General features: G+C 44.4%; 1 protein-coding gene across 3 annotated transcripts in view; it reads right to left on the bottom strand.

Annotated features, from left to right (window-relative positions):
- The window catches only part of RAB6A (RAB6A, member RAS oncogene family), a 96,071-nt gene that overhangs the window by 5,141 nt on the left and 63,171 nt on the right, over positions 1-27,759 (bottom strand). Inside the window, exons 3-8 of one of the 3 annotated variants that reach the window (XM_084645901.1) lie at positions 26,369-26,422; positions 24,497-24,610; positions 24,334-24,439; positions 21,887-21,998; positions 20,387-20,480; positions 2,339-2,405 (exon numbers count right to left, since the gene is read on the bottom strand). In XM_084645901.1, the coding sequence (XP_084502027.1) occupies positions 2,339-2,405; positions 20,387-20,480; positions 21,887-21,998; positions 24,334-24,439; positions 24,497-24,610; positions 26,369-26,422 (547 nt within the window). The remainder of the gene's footprint in view (positions 1-2,338; positions 2,406-20,386; positions 20,481-21,886; positions 21,999-24,333; positions 24,440-24,496; positions 24,611-26,368; positions 26,423-27,759) is intronic. The other 2 variants (XM_084645900.1, XM_084645899.1) reach the window with 2 other exon arrangements.

The raw sequence follows: 27,759 nt of genomic DNA, 5'->3' as shown, positions 1-27,759 counted from the left end.
CTTGCCCATAGGCTCAGGGTTTAGCTGATTGCCATATTTGGGGTCGGGAAGGAATTTTCCTCCAGGGCAGATTGGAAGAGGCCCTGGAGGTTTTTCGCTTTCCTCTGTAGCATGGGGCACAGGTCACTTGCTGGAGGATTCTCTGCTCCTTGAAGTCTTTAAACTACAATTTGAGGACTTCAATAGTACAGATATAGGTGTGAGGTTTTTTGCAGGAGTGGTGGGTGAAATTCTGTGGCCTGCGTTGTGCAGCATGTCAGATTAGATGATCATAATGGTCAATTCTGACCTAAATATCTATGAATCTAACACTGTCCTTCTCATTAATAAAATTGGCACTGATTAGCCTGTCAGCTGTATGCTGCTGAGAAAGGGTCCTTGATTAATCAAGTACATATCACACAGAAAGCCCAGGATTTAGCAGCTGCAACCTACAGCTGCTAAAATCATGGTTTTTAACTCTGCAACAAATGTGATGCTTAAAAGGTCTTTAGTTTACATCTGACACAATCACTTCCTCTACTCCAAGTGTGCTCTCTTACAGTTCCTGCCTCATTCCTTGCCAAACAGTACTATAGAGCTCCACCTTCACTAACTCATAGGCTCATAATGCCAGCTACTTATTTGAAACAGATTATCCCCTAAAACCTCCCCTCTATCCTCTACCTGCTTTTTCAAATAAGATCAAGATCTGCTGTGATTTCCTCTCCTCCTTCTCCACTCTTACCTCCTTATCATCCATGCTGATTCTCACCTCTCACCCTCCAACTCCTTCAGCACCACCCACAAAAAAATCCATCCACTTCCACTCTCTTTCTAATGCCCTCTCTTTCTCAACACCTGCTCTCTCCTTTGGCATCATCCCCTTGAGATAAGCATGCGCATGTCCCCCATACTCAAAAAAAAAAAAAAAGACCCGTCTCCAATGACTGCGCCATTTCCCTTCTTCGTTGCAGTGTCAAGAGAAGCAGAGATGATGGGGGAGGAAGAGGTCAGACTGATTGCAACTGAAGGGTTGTAGGTGGTATGGAGATTACTGATTGCACCCAACTTCTCAAGGTCTTGTCCTGCCTTAGCTTTTGTGACTATCACCTAGATCTACCACCTCTGAGCAAAGCACCTCTTGGGGAAATCCCCTTCTCTCCAAGCAGCTCCTGTCAGGGCACCCCTAGCCATTTCTCTTGACAATGAGTGATCTTTGTTGTAGGCTACTCGGAAACCTACCTTTACACTCCTGACCTGCCTCCATTCAGCTGTCTTTCCCCCTCAGCCCTCCTCATTCGTTAACCACTGACAATGCATTGATCTCCTGTTATTTGGGCCTGTCAGTTTGGCACCCAAGACTTGCAGCTTTATCCTCTAGACCAGGGGTTCTCAACCTTTCTTTTCTGAGGCCCCCCGCCCCCCCCCCGCATGCTATAAAAACTCCCCGGCCCACCTGTGCCACAACAACTGATTTTCTGCATATAAAAGCCAAGGGTGGCATTAGGGGGTAGCAAGCAGGGCATTTGCCTGTGGCCCCATGCCACATGGGGCCTCATGAAGCTACATTGAGGAGGCTTCGGCTTCAGCCCCGGGTGGCAGGACTCAGGGCCCCAGGCTTCAGTCCCACGTGGTGGGGCTTCGGCTTTCTGCCCTGAGCCCCATCAAGTCTAACACTGTCCCTGCTTGGCGGCATCCCTGAAACCTGATCACAGCCTCCCAGGGGCCCCTGGATCCTTGGTTAAGAACCTCTGCTCTATAAAACATCTCAGATCCAGCCTTCTCTGTCCAGACCACAAACTCTTCGGGGCTCTCTCTTGACTACTGCAAACTCCTCCTCTGTAGCCTCCTTGACATCCAACCTGTTCAAAATGCTGGGCTAAGAATTCCCTTGCCTGGTGATCTGACCATGTCACCCTCCTTTTAATTCCCTTTTCCACCACATTAAATTCAGGCCTCTTGTCCCACTTCCAAGGCACTTCCCAGCTGACCATCCCTACACCTATCCATTCACGTCACTGCATAACCCTCACCGCTCTACTCCACCAGTGATCCCAGACTCAACACCTCCCTCAGCTTCTTTACAGCTTATTCCACATCTCCACGCTGCTTCTACAGCAAAGAACACCCTCGCTGAACTAGTCTGTAAGGATCATACCCTTTCCTCAACACATGCTTCTATGATGCCTAAGCAATTAGCCAACTAACAGCTAGGCAGATGGCCACCAGGGCAGGTTTTATATTTATACCTCTCCCTTCCCACATCCTGTGTCTGTTACTCAGGGACTGCATGTCCCCATGCATGAAAGCCCCTAGCTGTACATCCACAGAATCATGGCTCGAAGACAAAGGATACTGTCTTCTCTGCTTTTGTCCTGTGTGCTCTCCATTCCAGGCAAGGCAGCTGCCACACGTCGGAAAAGCTGAAAAAGAGAAAGATAAAACTGATTAAATGCGTAGTAACATTTGTGACAATGTATTCCAATTTTGCCAGACAAAACAGAATGACTTCATACCTGCTTGTCTACCATCTCAAAATCTGCACTGGCTACCCTAGGAGACCAACACCCACAGTAACCTTTGGATCTGGGACTCCGAGAAGTGCACATCCTCGTTAACACTGGAAGTTAAATTAGTTGGACTCACTGGCTATGTAGTAACAGTTAAACTACCCATGAATGGCTTTGGAAACAAAGAACTCAGTGTGAGAGACAGGAACCCCAGAGTTCCAATCTTGGTTATGGCACCGATTTGCAGAATGACCGTAGGCAAATCACTTCACTTCGGACAGTTTGTCCATGTGTAACGTGAGAATTCAGAGCCTCCCAACTCCATGGAAAGCTACGTGTTAGTTAATGGTTACACATTCAGAGAAACATACCATGCACTAGACAAATGCCAAGTTCTACATGAGAACGTATGCCTCAAGTGTACGGTGATTCTGGTTCTTGCCATACTTTCTTTGTCAGATGCTCGTTTGTCCTTTCCACTTACGTGTACTTTTTGCCTCTAATTCATACCAATGAAAATGTGGTTAGACAGGTATGTCCAGCTACGCGGTGTTTTAAAGTGAGGGACGACACTGAAACCTACCTTTTCCCCTCTTCTGTGCCTTCTACAATTAGCCAATATCTTTCCTGTAATGTGGAGCTCAGCTTTGTGTGGCGTCTGCCAGATGGTGTTTCCCCAGCCCTCTGGACAGACAACCACCTGCAACTGTTTGCCACTAGGGGCCTATGCCACCAATCCCATTCACTATTTCTCTGTCAATAACGTCAATTTCCAAACCTTATACATCAGAGTTCATGTGTGACACAGGAAATGTTTTCCTCACGCTGTGGAATTCTGGAATTTTCCTGCAGGAGAATCATGTAGTGAAGGATTGCGCCTTTGCTGAACTGTGTTTTCCAGAGTCACTGTGAGAACCAGCCACATCAAGCAGATGAGAATGGCACAGCCCTCCACAGTGCCATTCTGTGTTTCCCAGTGCCTCTGGGAATTACGTACAGACTCAGGTATGATCCTCTGGGGTGTGAGATGAGGAGATGCACGAGATTACCTGTCTTTTCTTTCTGTAGCCCCTGCAGAATATCCCCAGCAAGAGCAGAGGATTGGATCTATGCTAGTGTACACAGCACATGCCCAGCAGTAGACACAAGAGTGAAACTGACACACCAAGTCAGTTAAACTTCCACAAGGTTAACAGCGAGCTTACCAAGTACTACATGCCTGTGTGTTGAGAAGCACCATGGGCACTGGACTGGAAGATTCCAGGTGCTTTGGAGTTTTGCAGTCAGTTGGCTGAGCGCATACATGACTATAACCTGTAGACACAATGCTTGCTACAGAAACCGACACCAAGTGTCTGAACCCCACAGTCACTGCGTCAGCCTTATAGCAGTGTCCCTCTGAAGGCATCCCATTATTCTTTCACCGATCTCCTTGGATAACACCAAACTTTCCTCCATCTACTCCAATAACCTAGCTTCCACAGGAAACTGAAGAACTTAGAGAACTACTTCGAGAGACATCCAGGGTGAATCTGTTCATACTACGAATTTACCGCCTGTAAACAATGCTGAAATGAAATCCAGTAAGACTTTGTTGGCATGACCAGCTATGCAAGTGTTACTGGAATAAAAAAGACTAGCCCCTCAGCTCCGTCACATGTAGGCATGATCTTCCCAGGGCAGGGCTACACACTGCGTTTGGAGTCTGCCCTATGTCTGTTTGTCATTACTATTCATTACTGATTCGGTGGCAGGCTGCTATAAGGTGTGATGCCAAACTAACAAGAGGTATGAGAGAGGCATTAGTAAAGCAAGTTTCCCCCACAGCACTTAACATCTCAACTCTGTTCTTGAGGGATCAGCATTCATGTTGCACTCCCCTTAAGTACGCAGCCTAAGCCGGGGAAGTTAATGATCAGATTCAGTAATGAATCCTGATCATGTGCCACCTAAAGCACATTGCGCTTCTGCTAAGAAGGGACCATCTCAAACATCTCCATTCTTTATGTCCATTCAGTCCTTAGCCAACAAAACCAGATGCACAATGTTCACTAGGACATAAACTGAACAGAACAAACTTATTTCATGCAGGTCCAGTCAGACTCTGATGGCTGAAGCACCAGTCTGGGATGGATTTGAACCAATGACCTAGAAGTACAAAACTTTTGTATCCTGGTGCTGGTCTCCATGTCCTCCCGCAATTCCCCTGAACCATCCAGACAGTCACAGCTCTGAAAGGGTTACCTGAATTCTCGTACACCAGCTACAGTAAAGCACTCAAGAGCAGCCACTGACAAGAAATACCGACAAAGCACACCGGCTTTTCAGATGCTTAACAATACTGTCCATCAGCGGCGGATGGGAGGCAGGACGGCAAGGAAGCCTATAGGATAAATGCCTGTTGTTCTTAAGTGTGAAAGGATGGAAGGATTTGCTGATCAGGAAATAATTAAACCAATTTGTCATGATAATAGAGAGTGGAACTAGACTTTAAGTATCTGGCCAGCTTGAGTTCTGGCATCAAGACGTCCTATCAGATGGTCAATTTCTCACTCTCGTCTCACATCCATTCCCCTACCTCCGCTTCCCAAAAGAGAGTCCTGCCAGCACACTTCATACATAGCTGCCAGGAAAAGCAGCACAGCCTCCAACGCATTTTTCAGGAGGCCGTTTTTTAAACTAGAAAGACACTGGCATTTTGCCTGGGTCACAGGAGGAAGCTGGGGAGAGAGAAAGTCTCCTTTCCCCTATGATCAGCAGGATTTTCATGGCCATTATGATCAAATAATTTGCAGACAGTCCTGCCAACCCCATTACTTTTATTCATATTTAAGAAGGATTTGGTCAGCTCTCTCAGTGTAAAATTGATCATCCTCCTTAAGAGGCAAAATCTTTACAGCCAGTGATCCAAGAAGCTACTTAAGATCCCATCTCGTCTTCCTCTGCCAGTCCTAAGAGTCTAGTAGTATTATATTGGTGCTTATTGCTCTTCCAGAACTGAAATTCTCTTTCGGTAGTGACTTTGGGATAAGCCAAACATGGTCACACATTATTGGCAGTGTCTGAATTCCCTCTTTACCAACTCATCCTTTCCTGCCTAGCATTTCATTTGTTCTCCAAGCATTCACTACCAAGCTGGTCAGATTTTACATTTAAGGCACCAATGTGCTTTTTCAGTTGAGTCCTATAATGAATGTCTCCCTCCAGCAAGGAATACAAGTCTCACTTCACGGCTGCCACCTTTATAACTGGCCTCTGGATGTAGAACAGTCCCATAAAATAATCTAACCTTTTCTGGGGCAGGATTGTTTCATCACCACACTGCAATACAAACTGACAGCAAACTCAGCTCAAAAGGCCCACAAGTTTCTCATCGGGATCATCCCATTGTCAGGGGAGGTGGTAGCCTTCCCACCCCTGTAAAATAATCCTTAGTAGCTGGCTCTCTCTCAGGTCTTGGGGCCTCTGCAGGGCCAGATCTCTGCTGAAAGAAGTCCTGCAGGTCTGTCTCAGACACAGTTAATGTGTTTTTTAGGAGCTGAAAGCGTAGTCGCCTCTAAAAATTTTGCACAAGAAAAACTGAACACAGATGGCAAGATCTTCAGGGCAGGGAAATTGCCTTTAAAAGCACCATGAACATTTATGATGGCTGTATAAATAATAATAAACTGAGCTGCAGGGCAATGTAGCCTAGTGATAACTTCTGTTCAACAGGATGTTCTCATCATTCTCAGCCCTGGAACGACACAGAGAAGGTGAGAGTCAGATGGAGGTGTCAAGAGAGAAGGTGCTGGCACAAAATAATTAAAGAACAGAAAGTCACCAGGACCAACAATATCAAGCCAAGAGTGCAGAAGGAATTTAAGAATGAAGGGCCTGAGCGGCCAACCAAAAATATATACTAGCAACCATTAAACTGGCAACGAGGAGTCTGGTGGCACCTTCAAGACGAACAGATTTATTTGGGCATAAGCTTTCATGGGTAAAAATAAATCTGTTCGTCTTGAAGGTGCCACCGGACTCCTTGTTGTTTTTGTGGATACAGACTAACATGGCTACCCCTGATACTTGAGACCATACTGGAGGGTGGCAAACTGATCTGGAGGTAAGTTGGGCAGTTACCCATCCCATGCGGAAGCATTTCATTTGTGAAAGACATGCACTAAATTACACAAAAAATAGAACTATTCCTTTAAAACTTCAAGGATGCTTTACTTTACCCTTCACTTCCGGCAGATTTAATCCAGATTCTCAGAGTCGGCTCTCTAGGTTTTTTCCACCTGGCCTAGTTCCGCTCTCACATCTTCCTGACAGTCCCAAAGAAAAGCCTCATCTGGCTTCATGATCTATGCTGTGGAAATGCCTCTCCCCTGAGCTCTCAAAATAAGGCTTTTATATTGTACGCAAAGCCCAAGTAACTCACAAGTGAACTAAGCCTTATTACTCCACATCAAGTATATGCAACCAAATCCCATATACAAACAGACCTAGCTCCTCTCGGTTCCTCTGGGTCACAGGTGGCTACTCTGCCACATGAGCATTGTTCTTCTCTTTAGGAAAGTCAGTAGGGGTGGACTCTGGGATTTACACCACTGAACCTTAAAAATAGAATTCCAAATCTCCAAGACAAGCGTGGGCATGGGGCAGCCCAGCATGGCTTCTGGGGCAGAAAATCTATTTGAATTATTCGAGGATGTTAATAAAAGCAGAGAGAGAACTGACTGATATAATTCAGACTTTCAATCCTGCAAGAAGTTGTTAAAACAACTTAAGGGGCCAAGAGGAGAGGGATAAAATTCTGCCAAGCAAGAGAAACTGGCTAAGAGGGAAAACAAGGAATACAATGTTTATTTTCAACAAGGCAAAAAGCTGGATGCTTCAAGGATCCATAGTAAGGTTAGTGCATTCTTAAATGATCTGGAGAAAAGGGGAGGAGAGGAAGGGGGAACTACCAAGTTGACAAGGTTCACAGACAAGTGAGTGACTGGTGATTTAGGTTCATCTAACCTGAGTAACTCCAGAGGGCCTTCAAGCTAGCCAAATGGGTTGCACAATGGCAGATGAAATTCACTGTGGACAAATGCAAGTTAATGCACATTAGAAAAATAATTTGAACTACTCAAGCAGATTTGTTGGTTCTGGACAGCTCAATAATTCTGCTAGATGCACAGCAGTCGAAAAATGTTAGGATGCTCACAGAATGGACGAGACGCTCAAAGTGAAAAAAACTCAAGTACCCTCCTATGGCTATTTCACCATCTCGGCCAAAGTACATACTACCAAAAAGGGAAACTCAAAGTCATCATCAATCCCATCTCCCAGCTATGTATTTTGAGTACTTGTACTATAGACCTCGTTACTGTAGCACAAGTACTTCACTCTCTAAGTACCCTGGGAGGTGGGGGACTGCTATTTTCTCTATCTGTGCAATGGGGATCTGAAGCACAACACCAAAGTGACTTCCCCAGGCACAGGAGACGTCTGTGGCAAAACTGGGAATTGAACCTGGGTTTCCCCAAGTCGCAGGTTAGCACCCTAGCCACTGGGCAACCATCCTCTCTCTGCCCCCCCCCCCCGAACCTTTAAATATCCAAGTGCTGGGAAAGAGCCAAGAAGGAGACAAAACAAGCCACTGGGAGCTCCCCCCATGCAAACTAGGGGTAAAGAAAGGGACGAGGAGCAGCAACATTGTACTTCAGCAGGCAGCAGTGGTTTTAAGATGAAATTGTAAAGGCAAGTGATGAGAAAGATGAAGGGAGACACTGGAACTCCGAGGAGGAGCCCACAGTCCAGGTAAACCCCGGCCTAGAGGGACACGCGAACATTTATAAGCTAAGGTATCCTAGAACTCCATTTAGTTTTGCTAGGGACTGCGCGACAGAACCAGGTACAAGGTCACCTGCTATTTTCAGGAGAATTAAACAGATGTGAGACAAAAAGGATGGGAGGATGAAGGGTATTTGTAAGAAGAGCACAGAACAAGGAGCTAAGGGGCTGCAGGCGACACCCCTACGGGCCTGATTTTCAAGAGCTCAGCACCCAACATGCTGTAATCTTGAAAATCTATCCACTTATTCCAGTCCTTAAATAGGAGCTGAACCGGTCTGAAAGTCTGACCCCGACTGTGGGTGTGGCGCTCTTTAGAAAATCTGGCCCTACCACAATAGGCTCTATAGACAACACCACAAAACAGCTGCTATTCTCAGCTCTGTCAGACTTCTTGCATGATACTGGGCAAATCACGTAACCTTTCTGTGCCTCAATTTTTAGGAGAATCCCCCTTTTACAGCGTACTCTGCTGATTTGTTTAAAGTGCTTTGAGACCCCTGGAAGGAAGGTGTTACTGATGTGCGGAATAGGAGTCCTCCCCCCCGCCAGGCTAGCAATACTCACCAGCTTAAAGTCAAAGTCAGAAATTCAGTCAAAAATTAACATTTTAAAAAAATGAATCTAATGGGAACTGATTAGATTATGGCATTTAAAGCCAGCTGTTGACAGCCAGGATAAGTTTAATGCAGCAATCCCTTCTCTACAGTCTGGCAAGGCACAAAAATTATGCCTTATGCTACATTTTTAACAAAACATTATTGGACTAAAAAAAGGGAATTTGGCAGCTAAGAAAATCTACTCTCTCTTTTATGAACCATGTGCTTATCAGCCAGAGCATGTGCGAATAAATCCAATTAGGGAAAGTAGATGGCTAGAAAGCAGCCTTGTACACAGACTTATTCCTTCACTATAGCTTCCATACCCACATCAGCAGTCACTGTATTTTATCTCACAGACTTCGGCACTTCACAGACAGCCGCATACACTTGGCACCTTTCAAAGGCAGGGGGGTGAAACACAGGGGCATGAAAGAGCAACAGGCACAAGGAGAATCTCTTCCCATGCAGTTTTCACATCTCATTCTGCCACACCTGACTGAAGGGTCGCTCCTCCTCCAGTGACTTCAGGCAGGAGAGAAGCCTGTTCCATAGAGTCAAGATACTCCACCCCTTTGGTGTGATAGTTTCAACTCACTTCCTGTGTCAGTTAATTGATCCAACTGAGCTGGGATTCTAACAGCATCGAATATCGTAAGGAAATCAGGCCTGGAATATTAAATGGACCTCTCTCTAAATCACGGGCTATCAACTCTTTGCATACTCAACCCTCCTCTCCCTCATTGTCCATTCAGCAACATGACAAGGGAAGGGTCATCTCTGTCCCAGGTGAGAACTCAGGTACTAGACCTGAGAGAAAGGGGTCTGTCCCAGGGGAACAGCGACTATGAAGAGGTCTCATTCTACAGGGACAGTGATAGGAGACAGAGCTATTCTTCCCCATTATATAAGAACAAGAATCACAGGGACGGGAGAAAGTGCCGAACTGTTAGACTTGGCCTATTCTACAGAATAGGGTTACCTCATGGGGCTACCCCATGGGGCTGTGGTTCTTGAACTACTACTATGAGAAACCCATCCTGTCAAATGCCACATCACCTGATGCCACACTCAGCCTGTTGTTCTTTGAGAACTTATGTAAAACGTACCAGATAGCTGCCGTAAGAGTTCTTCAGAGACCTCCCCTGTCTCTGCTGAGACTTCACCAGATCCAGTGGAGTGAACCCTAATGTACTCTGGGCTCAGTTGGCTTGCTGATTTGTAAGAGTCTGTCACATACACCCTGGAGAGCACGAATCTCAAAGCCTTTTATAGAGCTGCTTGTGCCAGCAAATAGAACAAATAAAAGAGAATTTTGCAGTAGGGCAGAATTGTTAAATCTAAGCAAGCAATCCAGCCTCCCCTTAATCCTGAAGTGCCCCCCCCCGAATTTACAAGAAATTTGGGGGGCTTTGCTGAAACTCACTTAGAGGAATTCTAGATCAGCAGAAGGGACAGTTTTGCTCTGAAGTAACTACTTTAACTGCAGGAAGCACCCTTACCAACATTCTAACATGCTATTGAAATAGAGCATCCCTCAAGCCAGAAGGGTGTCTGAAACGCTGCTCACCATCCCGTTTTCCTTCAGATATCCTCCTTTCCCAAGCCAGGAGGAGTGTCACATGCATAGAGACTGGAGCTCAGATTTTTAAAGGTATTTAGGAGCCTAGCTCCCACTGATTTTAACAGGAGTTAGGTGCCTAAATACCTTTTGAAATCTGCACCTGCATGTCTGGAGAGGGCCCTGAACTAACAGATCTGGGAGTAGAATAGATGCCTGAGAGAGAAACAGTCTTGGTGGAAACTGCAGCTAGGAGAATGGACGAGACTTGGCCCATCAGCTTCTTTATTAGAGCTGTTCCCAGGATGAGGATGGGGAAATGCAAACACCAGGTGGAACCAAGGCAACTGAAAAAGCCTCATGTGCCCAGTCTTCCAAGCTAGTTTATCGGCTGGTGCAAACCTTTTCCACCTGTTCGAGTTGACTGCAAACAGTTGTACCTCCGACTGCCCCAGATTCCTCTGAATCAAGTCAGGTACTTGATTGCTTATGAACCACTGGAGAACAAAGCTTTCGGCTTAACCAACATGCATTGCACTCCTCTTCTCAAGACAGGAAGCCTCTGTTAAATGCACTATTTTCCTGTGGGCTCATGTTTCCTTTCTTTTCCTGGAGACCAAATGGGGTTTTAGGTCCTGAAGGGGGAAAGCCACTACTTTGGAAGGGGAGCACCACAAAGTCTCTTTGGAAGGGGAAGCTAGGAGGTCAATTCTGTCCTTGTCTTGAACATTACATAAGTACAGCTGAGCCAGACTGCCATACTCAGGTCCCGAGAACCCACTCCCTGCATTTCTCTGGTGGAAGAGGCAGGGAGCTCACTGCCAGAGAGCAGCCATGAGATGTGGCAACCCCACAGCATTCTAGTGGCACACTATGGAGCAAGGGACCTCTGTAGCTGCATGATGGTTGCAATGAGCCCATTCTCTGCATCAACTCTTCACTCTTCCAACTCTTCACTGCTTTCCAGGAACATAGAACAAACAAGAGGTCAAAGCACAAAAGTAGGTACACTAGGAGTGACTGAAGTTAAGAGCAAAGTCTCGGGGCTGCAGTCTCCTGTCATTACCCATTAGTCTGCCCTGGTGGAATGAGAGATTAAGCTTCTTACCCGCTATATTTCAACAATTGTTTCAAAACATACAGGGCAAATACCACTTCTGAACCATTGTAAAGGTTTGTAAGGCATCTATCACAGTGCCCAAGTACGGAGAACAAACAATTTGGATAGCATTAAAATTCAGCATGACCGCTGTGACACCCTGCTCTTAACAACCAGAAGCTGATGCTCTTGATCCATGAGTTTATTGTATGGGATAGATTCCAAAATATTTCCTTCTTAACCTATCCTAGAATAAGTGAGGGTAAGTTTGAACCAACTGTCACTTCCAGACACTTGCTCAACCAATAAGACTTATGAGACTGGGTGCTTTGAGAAGGACTCACAGTGCAGTATCATCCAAATATATTAGTGACACGAATTCATGGTGTCTCAATGTGAGGTATATGCTGGAGAGGATGGATGAAAGTACTCAACATATAGAGTGCTACATGTGACGCCTTAAGGAATAGAAGTAGGGGCCCACCATGAATTTCAGGGATCTGAAAGGATCCAGCTAACCGCCGTTCCATTAACTCCTACTACATATTGTATTTAAGTCAACACCTTATAGTCAAAGGTATGGAAAGCCACTGAAAGATCTACTAGTACAAGAACGGAAGTTTGTCTGTGTCCAAATAACCTTGTTTGCAAAGTTGTGTTCCAAGGTCATCCACTGTGCCAGCCTTAAACTTAGCAGTCTGGCTTCAGGCTTAATGAAGGGTTTAGATATTGGAACAGGACTTTGCCCTGAAAAGACAGGCTGGAAGCAGGACTAACTTGCCAGCCCTTCACGAATGACTGTGGTGCCTGACACATAGGCTTCTGAAGGAGGTATTGACAATTTACATTCAAAATTGTAACAGAGTTAAAAACTGTCTTATGTTACAACAGTTTGAGTAGACAAAGATTAGTTCACATTCCCTAATCAATGCAACCGGGCACCATGTTTTGTACCAAACCGGCATATTAAGAGTACTGCTAAAATCTTCTGTGAATTTCCATCCTAAAATGGGAAAATTAGCGATTTGCATTATTCTAGGCTTCATTTTTACTTCAACGCATGATATGAAGTACTGATTGATCTAGGATTTTACATAAATGCAATTCGTTATACATATCCAAAATACGCATTTCAGGACTAAAGTAATTTACCACTCGAATCAACTTCCTGTATGAAGATTAAGGCAGTAATTATTCTGCAGAGCTAGCTCATATCACATTATTATGAACAGAAGTTATCAGCCATGGGAAGGTCAACCTTGATTGCCCCCATTCATACCATCTTAGTAAGAATAGTGATTCATGCAGAAGGTCATAGGGATTGCACCCATTCGTAGGTGCTGTTCATAACTTTTCCCATTTTGCCTGGGGAAGAATTTCTTTCACATTTCAGTAAAATAATCTGAGATCATTCAGTGAAAGCAGCAGTAAAGAAAATGGAAAACTGAATGACTAATGCTATTTCTTGTCTCTTCCCTTTTGGGACCTGCTTCAGCAACAACTACTTACTGGATTTTGAGGCAGCATTTCTGGGCTTGCTTTGTTGACATACCCCAGCAACTTCAATTGTCTTGAAGACTCTAAAAATCTAAATCCTATCTGCTTTACAAAGAAAAAACACAGAAAAACAATTCCTTCCCACAGAAAGAACAATTCCTCCTAAGGCTATGTCTACACTACGAAATTAGGTCAAATTTATAGAAGTCGGTTTTGTAGAAAGCGTTTTTATACAGTCAATTGTGTGTGTCCCCACATAAATGCTCTAAGTGCATTTAGTTGGCATTTAGTCGGCGGAGTGCGTCCACAGTACCGAGGAAACCATTGACTTCTGGAGCATTGCACTGTGGGTAGCTATCCCACAGTCTCTGCCACGCATTTGAATTCTGGGTAGAAATCCCAATGCCTGATGGGACAAAAACATTGTCGCAGGTGCTTCTGGGTACATATCGTCAGGCACCCCCTTCCCTCCCTCCCTCCGTGAAAGCAACGGCAGACAATTGTTCCACGTTTTTCCTGGGTTACCCGTGCAGACACCATACCACAGCAAGCATGGAGCCCGCTCAGCTCACTGTATGTCTCCTGGGTGCTGGCAGACACAGTACTGCATTGCTACACAGCAGCAGCTCATTGCCTTTTGGCAGCAGACAGTGCAGTATGACTGGTAGCCATCGTCGCCGTACTCCATGGTGCTCTTTTAGCCAACCTCTGTGAGGTCGGTCAGGGGCGCCTGGGCAAACATGGGAGTGACTCAGCCAGGTCATCTCCCTTTTAAGTTTCGTCTCATGGCAATTCAGTCCTGCCGGCAGTCCTACTGCACTGTCTTCTAATGAGCACCCAGGAGATGACGATGGCCAGAAGTCGTACTGCACCATCTGCTGCCAGCAAGATGTATAAAGATAGATGAAGTGGATCAAAACAAGAAATAGACCAGATTTGTTTTGTGTTCATTTTCTCCTCTGTCCCTCTGTGAAATTAACAGTCTGCTAAACCCAGGGTTTTGAGTTCTATCCTTGAGGGGGCCATTCTGTTTCTCCTTGATACAAAGCCACCTCCTTTGTTGATTTTAATTCCCTGTAAGCCAACCCTGTAAGCCATGCTGTCAGTCACTCCTCCCTCCATCAGAGCAATGGCAGACAATCATTTCGCGTCTTTTTCCAGCGCAGATGCCGTAGTACTGGGAACATGGAGCCTGCAATTATGAGCACTATAAACACTGTGCGCATTATCCAGCAGGATATGCAGAACCATAACCTGCAAGAAAAGCAAAACCAGGCGAGGAGGCGGCGACTGCAGCGTGGTGACAAGAGTGATGAGGACATGGACATAGACTTCTCACAAAGCACAGGCCCCTGCAATGTCCACATCATGGTGTCAGTTGGGCAGGTTCATGGCGTGGAACGCCGATTCTGGGCCCAGGAAACAAGCACAGAGTGGTGGGACCGCATAGTGTTGCGGGTCTGGGACGATTCCCAGTGGCTGCAAAACTTTCGCATGCGTAAGGGCACTTTCATGGAACTTTGTAACTTGCTTTCCCCTGCCCTGAAGCGCAAGAATACCAAGATGAGAGCAGCCCTCACAGTTGAGAAGTGAGTGGCAATAGCCCTGTGGAAGCTTGCAACGCCAGATAGTTACCGGTCAGTCGGGAATCAATTTGGAGTTGGCAAATCTACTGTGGGAGCTGCTGAGATGCAAGTAGCCAACGCTATCACTGAGCTGCTGCTATCAAGGGTAGTGACTCTGGGAAATGTGCAGGTCATAGTGGATGGCTTTGCTGCAATGGGATTCCCTAACTGTGGTGGGGCCTTAGACGGAACCCATATCCCTATCTTGGCACCAAGGCAGCGAGTACATAAACTGAAAGGGGTACTTTTCAATGGTGCTGCAAGCACTGGTGGATCACAAGGGACGTTTCACCAACATCCACATGGGATGGCTGGGAAAGGTACATGACGCTCGCATCTTCAGGATCTCTGGTCTGTTTCAACAGCTGCAGCAAGGGACTTACTTTCCAGACCAGAAAACAACAGTTGGGGATGTTGAAATGCCTATAGTTATCCTTGGGGACCCAGCATACCCCTTAATGCCATGGCTCATGAAGCCATACTCAGGCACCCTGGACAGTAGTCAGGAGCTGTTCAACTATAGGCTGAACAAGTGCCGAATGGTGGTAGAATGTTCATTTGGGCGTTTAAAAGCTCGCTGACGCAGTTTACTGACTCAGTTAGACCTCAGCGAAACCAATATTCCCATTGTTATTACTGCTTGCTGTGCGCTCCACAATATCTGAGAGAGTAAGGGGGAGATGTTTATGGCACAGTGGGAGGTTGAGGCAAATTGCCTGGCCACTGATTATGTGCAGCCAGACACCAGGGCTGTTAGAAGAGTACAGGAAGGCGCGATGCGCATAAGAGAAGCTTTGAAAACCGGTTTCAGGAATGGCCAGGCTACGGTGTGAAAGTTCTGTTTGCTTCTCCTTGATGGAAACCTCCCCACCCCCTGGGTTCGCTCTATTTTCCTGTAAGCTAAGCACCTTCCCCTCCCGGCTTCGATCACCACTTGCAGAGGCAATAAAGTAATTATTGCTTCACATTCATGCATTCTTTATTTACTCATCACACAAAGAGGGGGATAACTGCCCAGGTAGCCCAGGAGGGGTGGTGGAGGAGGGAAAGACAAGGCCACGCAGCACTTTAAAACATACTGAATACCAGCCTTCTGTTGCTTGGGCAATCCTCTGGGGTGGAGTGGCTGGGTGGCCAGAGGACCCCCTACTGTGTTCTTGGGCATCTGGGTGAGGAGGCTATGGAACTTGGGGAGGAAGGCGGTTGGTTACACAGGGGCTGTAGCGGTGGTCTGTGCTCCTGCTGCCTTTCCTGAAGCTCAACCATATGCTGCAGCATATGAGTTTGATCCTCCAGCAGCCTGAGCATTGACTCCTGCCTTCTTTCAGCAAGCTGACGCCACCTACCATCTTCAGCCTGCCACCCCTCCTCGCGGTCATATTGTGTTTTCCTGCACTCAGATTGTCTGCCTCCACGTATTTTGCTGTGCTCTGTCAGTGTGGGAGGACAGCATGAGGTCAGAGAACATGAACGTTTCATCACGAGTGCGTTTTTTTCGCCTTCTAATCTTCGCTAGCCTCTGGGAAGGAGAAACATATGCAGCTGGTGGAGGAAAAAAAAGGGAGAGTGGTAGTCAAAAAGACATTTTATAGAACAATGGGTACACTCCTCCACAGTGAACCTTGCTGTTAACATTACATAGCACATGTGCTTTCATTACAAGGTTGCATTTTGCCTCTTATTGAGGGTATGCTGGTTTGGTGAGAGAGATCACACACGCAGGGCTGAGCAGCAGAATTCAGCTTGCAGGAAGCCATGATAAGCCACAGTCTTTTGGGTTCTTTAACCTTCATAACAAGTGGGACTGGTTTCAAACAGCAGCGCCCTCATTTCCCATATGAAGAAGGGTTGGCCATTTAAAAGGAGGGGCTGAGGTTTCCGGGTTCACGTGCAGCAGAAATCCAACTAGCCCCTCCCCCCCAAATTCTCTGGGATGATGGCTTCACCCCTTCCCCCACCGCGCGGCTAACAGCAGGGATGATTTCTGTTCAGCCACAGGCAAACAGCCCAGCAGGAACAGGCACCTCTGAATGTCCGCTTACTAAAACCACCCTCTTTCAACCACGTGACCATGAACGATATCACTCTCCTGAGGGTAACACAGAGATAAAGAACGGATGTTGTTTGAATGCCAGCAAACACCAGGACCATACGCTGCAATGCTTTGTTCTGCAATGATTCCCTACTACATGCTACTGGCCTGGCGCGGTAAAAAGTGTTCTACCATTGAGGACGGAATAAGGCTGCCCTCCCCAGAAATCTTTTGCAAAGACTTTGTTAGTACATCCAGGAGAGCTTTATGGAGATGTCCCTGGAGGATTTCCACTCCATCCCCAGACACGTTAACAGACTTTTCCAGTAGCTGTACTGGCTGCAAATGCCATGGCAAATTAATCATTAAACACGCTTGCTTTTAAACCATATATAAAATTTACAAAGGTACACTCACCAGAGGTCCCTTCTCCGCATTCAGTGTCCGGGAGCCCACGTTGGGTGTGTTCAGGGGGTACTGGGGTCCAGGTCCAAGGTGAGAAACAGATCCTCGCTGTTGGGGAAACAGGTTTCTCCGCTTCCTTGCTGTGAGCTATCTACAACCTCCTCCTCATCTTCCTTGCCCCCAGAACCCACTTCCGTTGTCTCCCACTCCTTGGACAGCGTCAAAGCACAGGGTTGGGGTAGTGGTGGCTGCACCCCCTAGAATGGCATGCATAGAAGCGGCATGTCTGGGGCTCCGAACCAGAGCAGCCGTTTGCCTCTCTGGTTTTTTGGTAGGCTTGCCCAAGCTCCTTAATTTTCACGCGGCACTGCTGCAGGTCCTTGTTATAGCCTCTGTCCTTCATGCCATTGGAGATTTTTTCAAATATTTTGGCATTTTGTCTTTTCGAACGGAGTTCTGCCAGCACGGATTCGTCTCCCTGTACAGCGATCAGATCCTGTACCTCCTGTTCGGTCCATGCTGGAGCTCTTTGGCAGTTCTGGGACTGCATGGTCTCCTGTGATGAGCTCTGCATGGTGACCTGTGCAGGTGAGCTCGCCATGTTGGCCAAACAGGAAATGAGATTCAAAAATTTGAGGGCCTTTTCCTGTATACCAGACCAGTGCATCTGAGTTGAGAGTGCTGTCCAGAGCGGTCACAACTGAGCACTGTGGGATAGCTCCCGGGAGGCCAATACCGTCGAATTGCGTCCACAGTACCTCAAATTCGACCAGGCAAGGCTGATTTCAGCGCTAATCCCATCGTCGGCGGTGGAGTAAAGAAATTGATTTTAAGAGCCCTTTAAGTTGAAAAAAGGGCTTCGTTGTATGGACGGGTGCAGGGTTAAATCGAGATAATGCTGCTAAATTTGACCTAAACTCGTAGTGTAGACCAGGTGTAAGTTCTTGTCAAGTGCCCATCTGAGTGTACTTGCTTATACTAACTTCACTTATAGCTAGAGCTCACTTAAGCTTTCCTCTGTCCATTTCCACATGAAAATTTGACAGGTGTATGAATTATTAATCTGTATTATGATGGCACCCAATGCCATGCAACAGCCTCCAGTGATTTAAAACCACCCATTGTGATTTGCTGAATACAATACTAAACAAAAACTCCGCTGCATCCCAAAATCTTTAGTTTATTCAATAGTTTAAAGAAACATCCTATTGATGATGAGCCTTTGAATCTTTTTCAGAAAATAAAACAAAAATTGTTAGTTTTACAAATTGTCTAGCAATTAAGAAATTAAAAGCATTTGATTGCACAGAATCTTTGATATGTTTCTTAAAATTCTCTTTCAGGGAAGGGGCTACAACTGGAGAATTAGCCTTTGTGCTGACAATCCCATCAGTAAAGTTCCTGAACAGTACAAAAAGCTAAAGCTTGCCCTCACATAATGCATTAATTGGATCTACCACCACCTTAATGACATACACTGTGGTCACCTCATTAAGTGCATATTTTAGTTGCACCTCGTGTCATTTGTTCATGCGAGATCTATGCCCAGATGAAGCCCAGACACATGCTGTAAAAGACTTATTTATCCAATGGCTTCTCTGAGTTATCATAACTGCACTGAGGACCCAGATGTCCCGCTCCAACACAGTTAGCTAGCTAGCTCTTGGAGACATGTGCTGTCTTCCTAGCCTGGACTGGGAGTCACAGTAACCTTGAGGTGAGTACAAATTGGGTATGTCCAGACGATCCCCATCCCCCCACCACCACACCACACACAAGAAAAAGTCAGTGGTCACCACCATTCCTCATTAGCAGTGAAACCTGCATCCTCCAATAGGCAGCCCCTTCCTAAATAACCACTTCAGAATATTCAACACTTCCTGTACAATCTCCTTTGAGCCTTTGGTTGGAAGCCAAACTCTGTTTGCTGAATGATGTTTGTTCGACTCCTGCATGGTCACTTATATTCTATTTTACTTAAGTATTTTGTGTTTGACAAGACCACGTGAAACCAGAGATTTGAAATATAGCAGCACAGCTTGATTTCTTACCATGTTTTTAACACTGAAATCATGTAGCAAGCTAACTACCAGTATAAGATTATGTAATAAGTTACCGTTTGGTGTGCAGGGGGCATTTAGTATTTGACACATTAATTTGGATACAAAGTGTATACAAGACTAGAGTATATAATTGTGCAGTAAGTTGCTACAATAGGGTTATACGATTATTAATGTACATTGATTATTCTGCGCTTCATACATTAGCTGCTTTGCAGTTTTATTCCTAGATGTCTCAATAGGAAAGTTCTACATCTTTTAACAACTCACTGCCCTTCACCATGGGACTATTTGTCAAGTATCTTAGAGGCAATAGGCAATATTCGAGAAATGCCAAGTCAATAAAGCAATTGTGTCACCATACTCCATCTTTGCTCTTGCCTCTGAGTGAACATGAGTGGCTCTAGCCCTTTGTTCACATTCTGCAATTACGCATATTTGCCTACATGGGCAGGAAAAAACAAAAAAGGATGTTATTGCATGTAAACACAAGGTTAGTGCTGTTTATTGCTTAGGCTGATTAGCTATTTGGCAAATGGAAAATTTATCTTCAATAGACCAGGCAGAAAGAACTTCATTTGGCAGTTCAGCGTTTAAAAAGGCAGAAACTCATCTTGCAACATAAAACTGAATGCTGCCGCACTGCAGAAAGCTGTTAGATTACCTTTCCCAACTTGAAAGTCTATCACTCCATAGTTGGAGGGGATGAGCTGGAGGTCAGAGAATGATCATTCACACTTATAGTGTCTTCCAAATAACTATCATTGGTGAAGCTTAATTATTCTTCCTGTTTTGCCCATGGTGAAATGTAGTCAGACTGACTTGTCCACGGTCCCAGAGCAAATCAGCGTCAGAGACCCCAGACTTCCCACACTTTCAACCATTCCAGCTAGTCCAATCAGCTTTTGAATACCCAGAGTCCTATGGTTCCAACCCCAGACAAATCATCCACCCTTTCAAAGTGAATAAATGAGGTTTCAAGCATTTTACTATAGGTGGGTCTTTCAAATGACAGCTAAAAATCCCCCAGAAGTGCTGTCTGCGGACTGAAGAGTGGATGTTCCTCTAGAGTCCTTGGCCAATTTGCTTATCTCCACTACCATGGAACATGCTGTACCCTGGTTCATCACAGGATGTAAAAATATTCCAGCAGACTGAGTGCACAGTACACACTGCCCCATGTCACTTACCTGTTTTACATTGTATCCTGCTTTCGCACTAGTTTCAATGAACATTACATTCAGCTCTTTGGCTTTCCTCTCTCCCTCCTCAATGGACACTTGCCTGGGGAAAAGAAAAACATTAGAGCAAAAGATAGGAATATCCTAACAATTAGGGTTTTGCCTCCACCCCAAGAGATGTCTCCCAGTCCCAGCACACATGTAATTATACCTGCCAGGTACCGTCTCCCGTCACCACCAGAGGAAGGGCACAATATTTCAGAATACAAGCTGGGCTTCTACAGTGCACCTGCCAGCAATGGCCTACGTATACTCAATCCTGCCTCAGCATGTGGCGGATGGACGAGATGACCTCTCAAGATCCCTTCCAGCCCCTACGTTTCTATGATTCTCTGGCTTTTCAGTAATAAAGCCAAGGTGGCCACTGGCCATTTCCTAAATTTCTTGCCAGGAAACAACACTTGTATGGCTTGATAAGAATTAGTGCTCTTACGCTGCACTAACTAGCGATTATTGCCCTGTTTAGCTAAACCTTAATATGGTTATTTAACTTTTTTCAAAATAATTGTATGTAACCTGAAAGTATCAAAAAACTACTTTTAAAATATTTAAGTTAAATCAACTAAAAACTATTTTGTTGAAAGGAGCTAAAGATCTTCCAAACAAATATCCTAAAGTGCTCAACATATACCCAGCTTCTCCCTGAACTCAAGTTTATGATACACCATTTATGACACACAGGAAGCTAATGTCATGAAATTTACACTTTAACCAAGTCTGTTACTAGAATATTGTCATGTTCAGAAGGACATACTGCTATTATGTGTTTATGTTTTAAAAAGACACTCTTTTGTACCACTTTGTATGGAGAGATTAGCATAAATCCACTGTAGCAAGGCAGCAGAATGTCCAAATGCCAGTGCAACTTTGTATCAGTGTGTCTGAAAAAACTTACCCTTAAAAAAATTACAGTAGTTATGACAAGGGGGGCAGGAGAGAGAAAAATCACTCCGTTCAACAGAAGCTGCTCTTTTAAACAAAATTCTAAATATGGTTTTGATTTTAATCTTAACATTAAAAACAAACTAATGTTTAAAGGAATATTCAAGATAATCATTTAAATTAGTCACATACACTAAACCTAGATTATTAAACGTTTTAAATCTAGTTTACTCCTTCACTGATGCTATTGACTCTACATTTCACTCAGCTTGGACACTGACGCTAGATTGGTTAATTTCACTTCCTGGTTCTTGCAGATAATGCTGGTTCTGGTTCTCACACACAATGCTGTCCTGTGGGCTCACACTCAAGCCAGGAAATGTTTAAATAAAGTGTCAACTGATTTTTTTTTTTTAAATCAAGAAATTTCTAGTCACATCTGGCTTCAGCATAATTTAAACAAACTAGATTTTGGGCCAAAAATAACAGAATCACTTTAAACAGAGCTTTCTCCGCGAAATGAACAGCAAATTGACCATATAATTAAGAAGAATTATTTCTCCGTACCTCTTATCTGCTAGATCTGTTTTATTTCCCACTAGCATAATGATGACATCACTGCCCCTTTCCGTTCTGACATCATCAATCCATTTTGTGGTTTGCTGGAATGAGTTTACATCTAGTAAGGAAGAGTGGACAAAGATGAGTGTCACTGTAAAATGTTCTTCCCAGATCACTGCCAATACAGCCATAAATCTTGACTAAAAGCCTCACATTCTCTGGTAATTGGTACATTAGGGCTATGTAGAATCAATGGATGCAATCCTGACCCCAATGAAGTCAATGGGAGTTTTGTTATTTATTTCAGTGGGTCTTGGATTTTACCCTTTGGCTTTAAATGCACCTGTAATTGAACTTCATCTATCCAATTATAAGTGGACTTTTAGTATCAGGGTGCACATTATGAAGAGTTTTTTATTATTACTTTTAAAGAACTGTTATTATTTTACTTTATTGAACTAAGGGCTTGCCTACACTACAAAACTGAGTCAACGTACAGCCACCGCAGTAATTAAAGTGGAGGTTCACATTCACACCACGCTCCTTCTGTCAGTGGTGCTCATCCCTCACCAGGAGTTTCCACAGACTGAAGTAGGGCATTGTGAGGCACTGACCGCTGGAGCCCCACAGCCCTGGTGCTGACAGCTCAGGTTGTCAATGCTAGGGTGGTGAGGGCTCTGGCTGTTAGCCCCACACGGGGCTGGGAGCCAACAGGTGATGTAAGTAACGCAGTGTCTACACAGACACTGCGTCGCCCTACTACATCAACATAAGTGCTATGGCTCTCACAGAGGTGGAGTTAAGTCAATTTAGTTGGCAACTTACATCAGCGGGGGCTCCACTGTAGTGTAGACACTTACACCAGGCTGTAGTTGAGCCTATTTTATATACGGAATGGGGGCATAACAACTTTGCTATTTAATCTGTACTACTCATGATTTGAAAAATACTGAATATGCGCATTGGTAAGAGGGCCCTACTGTTTCAAGGCTTTTAAAAAGCGTTTAACAGCAATTATACACTGTGTTGCTTACTCATTTTGTGATCACTAGTTTTAGGCTTGTTCTCCTAGGAATATTTGGCTTATATAATTACTAGCCACCCTTGTTGGGTTGATCACTGACCTCAAAAGAAGTTCAGAACTGTTTACATACAAACATACATAAAAGGATCCTTTGGCTCTTTTCTAACTAAAAGCCCCTTCCAGATTCCAGCAGCTTTAGAAGAATAGATAATGAACATCTAAGCTGCAAAACAAGATTCTAGGAAATAGGCATTAACTAATGAATATACAATAACCTTGTTTGCAAAGCTGTGTTCCTAACAATATCAACTGCAGTACCATTCAATTTAACAGTTAACGTACCAAACCTACGATCACCGAGATGCCAAAGTATCTGCCTACACTTAAATAAGGAGATCTCTGTGGTAACTGTTGGCTTTGTAATGGTACAGTGAAATACTGTAAGTCTTCGATGGTTAAGACTTGCCAGCAACTTAATGGCATAAAGCTTTGCTTTAGTACTTAGCAATAATCACGAGGTCAGAAGAGAAGTCCAAAATTCACAACTATTGTGCAATTTTAGCTCAATTTAAAATGTTTATAACAATTAAATAAGTTTACAAGGGAAGCCCTTATTCTTGCTATAATCTACTAGAGTATTTATGAATAAAAGGAGAAGCCCTGTTTGGATTTGGGTAGAATCAGACTATTTAATCCAGTCACTACTGATTTAAAATGGAAAAATCTTCTGAAGGTTTAATTCTCCTTTAACAAAATTATTGCTCTTTAAAAATTAAAAGCCAATAAATGAGGGTTGTTCTGGCCTTTTAAACCAGTCTTCAGGGTGGAGGTGAAAAAGCACTAACATTTTAGTCCTCAAAAGTGTATATACCTTATTATGAAATGAAAGACTACATTATTAAAAGGCTAAATCCTTAGTCATGGAGCTTTAAATACCAGAAAATGAAAGTGACCGATTAAGGTAAAAAGGTGGCATGTCCTTCCCCAGCCCACACCCAGATTTTGGGGACAATGGAATGAAGCAAGCTGCAGTTCTCAAACGGCCTCAATGGGAAAGCTCTAATTTGGAAATTCAAAGATATGCAAGCAAGTGATTCAGGTGTTTGAGACCAAGTCAAAGATGGAGATGGTACCCAAAAGAAGAGCAGATGAGATTAGGCCAGCCAGTGCTCAGGGCTTTGGGACAAACCATGTGATAGGAAAGGGTCATAAATGTATTTTTTCAGCAAGGGAGATTCATAAGTCCATTTATACATTACTACAAACAGCTGTGATCAGAAGTGTCTGGTTTCAAAAACTTGATGACAGTAAAAGGAAACACTGTTCATGCCAGTATGAAGAACAACCACATGAGTGTGATAGGACATGCAGAGCTAGGCTAGAGAACGACAGAGCAGAGTATCAGAAATGCAGAATTCCCCCCACTCACTTGTGATATCATAAACAACAACTGCAACAGTGGAGTCACGAATGTAGCTAGGAATCAAGCTCCTGAACCGCTCTTGACCTGCTGTGTCCCATAATTGCAACCGTACCTAACAAAATCAGTCAAACAAGCAAGAAAAATAAGAAAAGGTCAAACCCAGTGCAATATACCTACTTGTGATATCGTAAACTACTACAGCAGCAGCAGAGTCACGGATGTAACTGGGAATGAGGCTACGGAAACGTTCCTGACCCGCAGTATCCCACAGCTGCAACCTGATCTGTGGGATGGGAGAAAATTAAAAAAAAAAAAAAAAAAAAGCCAAACTGCCACTAAAAATAAAGAGTAAATTTTATTTTATTGGCTTTTTAAAAAGCTAAATAAAAATATAACTCATGCAGGAGATTGTTTGGGACTGGGAGCAGTAGCGAACTGCCTCTCCTTGTGGCAACCTCCCACCCCCAGTGGTATCGAAGGCCATCTCTACACTTACAGCTCTGCAGCGGCACAGCTGCGCCTTTGCAGTGTGTGTGGTGAAGATGCTCTATGCCAACGGGAGAGAACTCTCCCATCAGCATAAAAATACCACCCCCATGATCGGCATAAGCTATATCGGCGGGAAAAGCTCTTCTGCTGACACAGCGCTGTGCACACTAGTGCTTGTGTCGGTGTAATTTATGTTGCTCCGGGGTAGAATATTCACTCCCGAGCAACATAAATTTTGCCGACATAGGCGGTAGCGTACACATAGCCTAAAGGTAGTGTATTCTTTACCTAAACTGATCTAGAAAGGAGTCCAGAGGAATCTATATTTCACACTCACTTCCCACCTCTTCGTATTTCAAAAGCCCCTTCCCACTTCTAGAGGGCGGGCAATAGGATGGCTGAGTTTTCCAGCCAGAGAGGGCAAGCAGGAAACCTGAGGCAAGTGCCAATCTGCACATCCACCCACAGAAGGCATTCATGCTCTGCTGTCATTCTTCCTGGGGCCCAAATGCGTCACTACCACAGAGACCTGTATAAGGGGGTTGGAAGAATCACATTTAAGACCACTTCTAAATGCAAGTCTTCCAGCTGCTGCCAAGCCACTGGAGTGGCTAACATCATGCTTTTTCAAAGAGGATGAATGCTAGTCATTCAGCTGCATGTAAGGTTTAGCCATAATGCAAAGTAACTGAGATAAACACTGATGACAAGGATGAAATTCTCTTACCACTTCAATTCTGAAAGAAAATACAAGATGCTCTATAAACCAGCATACATCTATATAAAAACATCTAAGGGCCTGAACTGCTTTAGAAAAAGCATGCTAATTTGTCAGATCACTTAAAATGCAATCACATCTATTGTGCGTTTATTCAATACCATCAGCTTGTGCAGAGTTATGCAATTTATGTTCTACAAATATATACCCCATTTATTAAGGATGTGAGCTAATTTTGGACCATGGCATTCATTTCTGTGGAACACTGGCTTAATTTCAGAGACAGTACTGTTCTGAACAGAGTAAACATGCATATATTTATGAGTTATACATATTCTATTTAAAATGACATGTTAAACCCTGCTGAGTTACAGGCTGGCAGTTCTAGTCATGATCCAATTTATATTCAGCCCCCAGCCACATATTAAGAACTTTTGGGGGTGCCCCTTTTCCAAAACCCCATCTAACAGCAGACTCTTTAAAACCTTCCCCCAGCCATGCACTTTTCCTCCTTTACTCCCCACATTCTGCATCACATTGACCATTCAAATCAAGAATGACTGAACATGGCCTCTTTCAAAACTTGTGAAAAACCTCAAGAGGCAAACACTCATTTCCCTACATTGCCTCCACAGCACAGCCTAGAATCAAGGGACCAAGCCTGAGTCAAACACTGATCTTCTGCCCGGTAGCAGGATGGTTTACTTCTAGACCTGCAGGCCACTTCAGAACTCTGAAGCATGCTCACATTATGACAGATTACAAAAATAATAATACCAAGAATAGCAGATTCTTTCCAAGCGACTACAGAAAATCATGCAAAATCTTACTCACTGTTCGATCCTCCAGGTACATGGTTTTCGATAAAAAGTCAATGCCAATTGTTGCCTGTAAAAAAATGTCAGATTTCAATTAAAAAAAGAAACAGGTGTTATCTGTTTCTCTCAAGGGTATTCAATAATTGTCATGCCAGACTAGAACTGGTACAAGCTGATCGGAGGGCCATACTTATGGGATAGCGCTTTCCTTCAGTGGGATTTGAAAGCAAGATACAGGTTAGGCTTTTTCCACTTTAAGCCTCAAGACTCTTAAGTACATACCTAAATAAGGTGAAAGATATTGGCAAAATTAGTGCCTATTAGTAGCATAAGATTACAGCATAAAAAGGGCATGTTTTTAATTAAGTTAACCAGTTTGTACACAACTTTGGTCATTTATTCCACAGACACGTATACGGCAGCAGGGTTTTCTTTGTGCCTTTAGACATTACTGGAGCATAGCAACAGAAATCCTGACACCATCTTAACCAAAATGTGGGGGAAAGGGAGGAACAGTGTTAAAAACAGCCCTTGTAGCACTGATCCCAAGTCTTATTCTCTTGGTGATGCTGTATTGAATATTTACTGCAGAATTGGGAAACTCAGTACTGCAGCTTTGTGTATTGCAGGTGTATGACTGACCTGGGACTGGGGCTACTAACACTACCATGGCTTTAACAGAGTGACCCTTGATATTGCAGTGCCATTAAATGGTATCAATGAAGCCAGGAAGACAAGCTGAGTCCCAGCAACCTGGTATCAACTGAAACAAAACCATTAAGGGTCTAGTCTTCCTCAAGTTACGGTAAGAATGTTTGATCCTAAAAGTCAAGGGAACCCTTATCCCAAAAATGCTTCTGCACCACAAGATCCTTTTTATTGTAGGCATTCTACCATCTCTTTGCCATGCTTCCCAATAGGTTGGGGGACAATCTAGTGGGTGGTATTCATGCAACCAGCCAGCTGCAAAAGGAAACTGACTAGCATTGCATGATCCAACTCAGTTTCCCTCTGCTGCTAGCTGCAGTGTTTGATGCACAAGACTTTTCCTGACTAGAGAAAGCCAGTGTCTTGGGAGGAAGCCAGAGGAAGGTATATGAAAGTGACTAGGTTGATTTCCCAAATGCTGATGACCCAAAAGCATTTCCATCATCAAGAACTGGGAAGGATCCCAAAGTTTAGAGGTGAACAGATGAAATATACCAGCGGTTCTCAAACTGTGGGTTGGGACCCCAAAGTGGATCATGACGCCATTTTAATGGGGTTGCCAGGGCTGGTGTTAGACCGCCTGGGGCCCAGGGCCAAAGCCCGAGCCCCACCGCCTGGGGCCCAGATTTCAGCTGTAGCCAGGGGCAGTGGGGCTCAGGTTACAGGCCCCACGCCCAAGGATGAAACCCTTGGGCTTCA

This window comes from Lepidochelys olivacea (assembly GCF_965140295.1).
Source record: "Lepidochelys olivacea isolate rLepOli2 genome assembly, chromosome: 1".
In the NCBI taxonomy this organism is placed as follows: domain Eukaryota; kingdom Metazoa; phylum Chordata; order Testudines; family Cheloniidae; genus Lepidochelys; species Lepidochelys olivacea.
The sequence above is the reverse complement of the archived record's forward strand: the minus strand, read 5'-3'. Positions and strand labels throughout refer to the sequence as shown.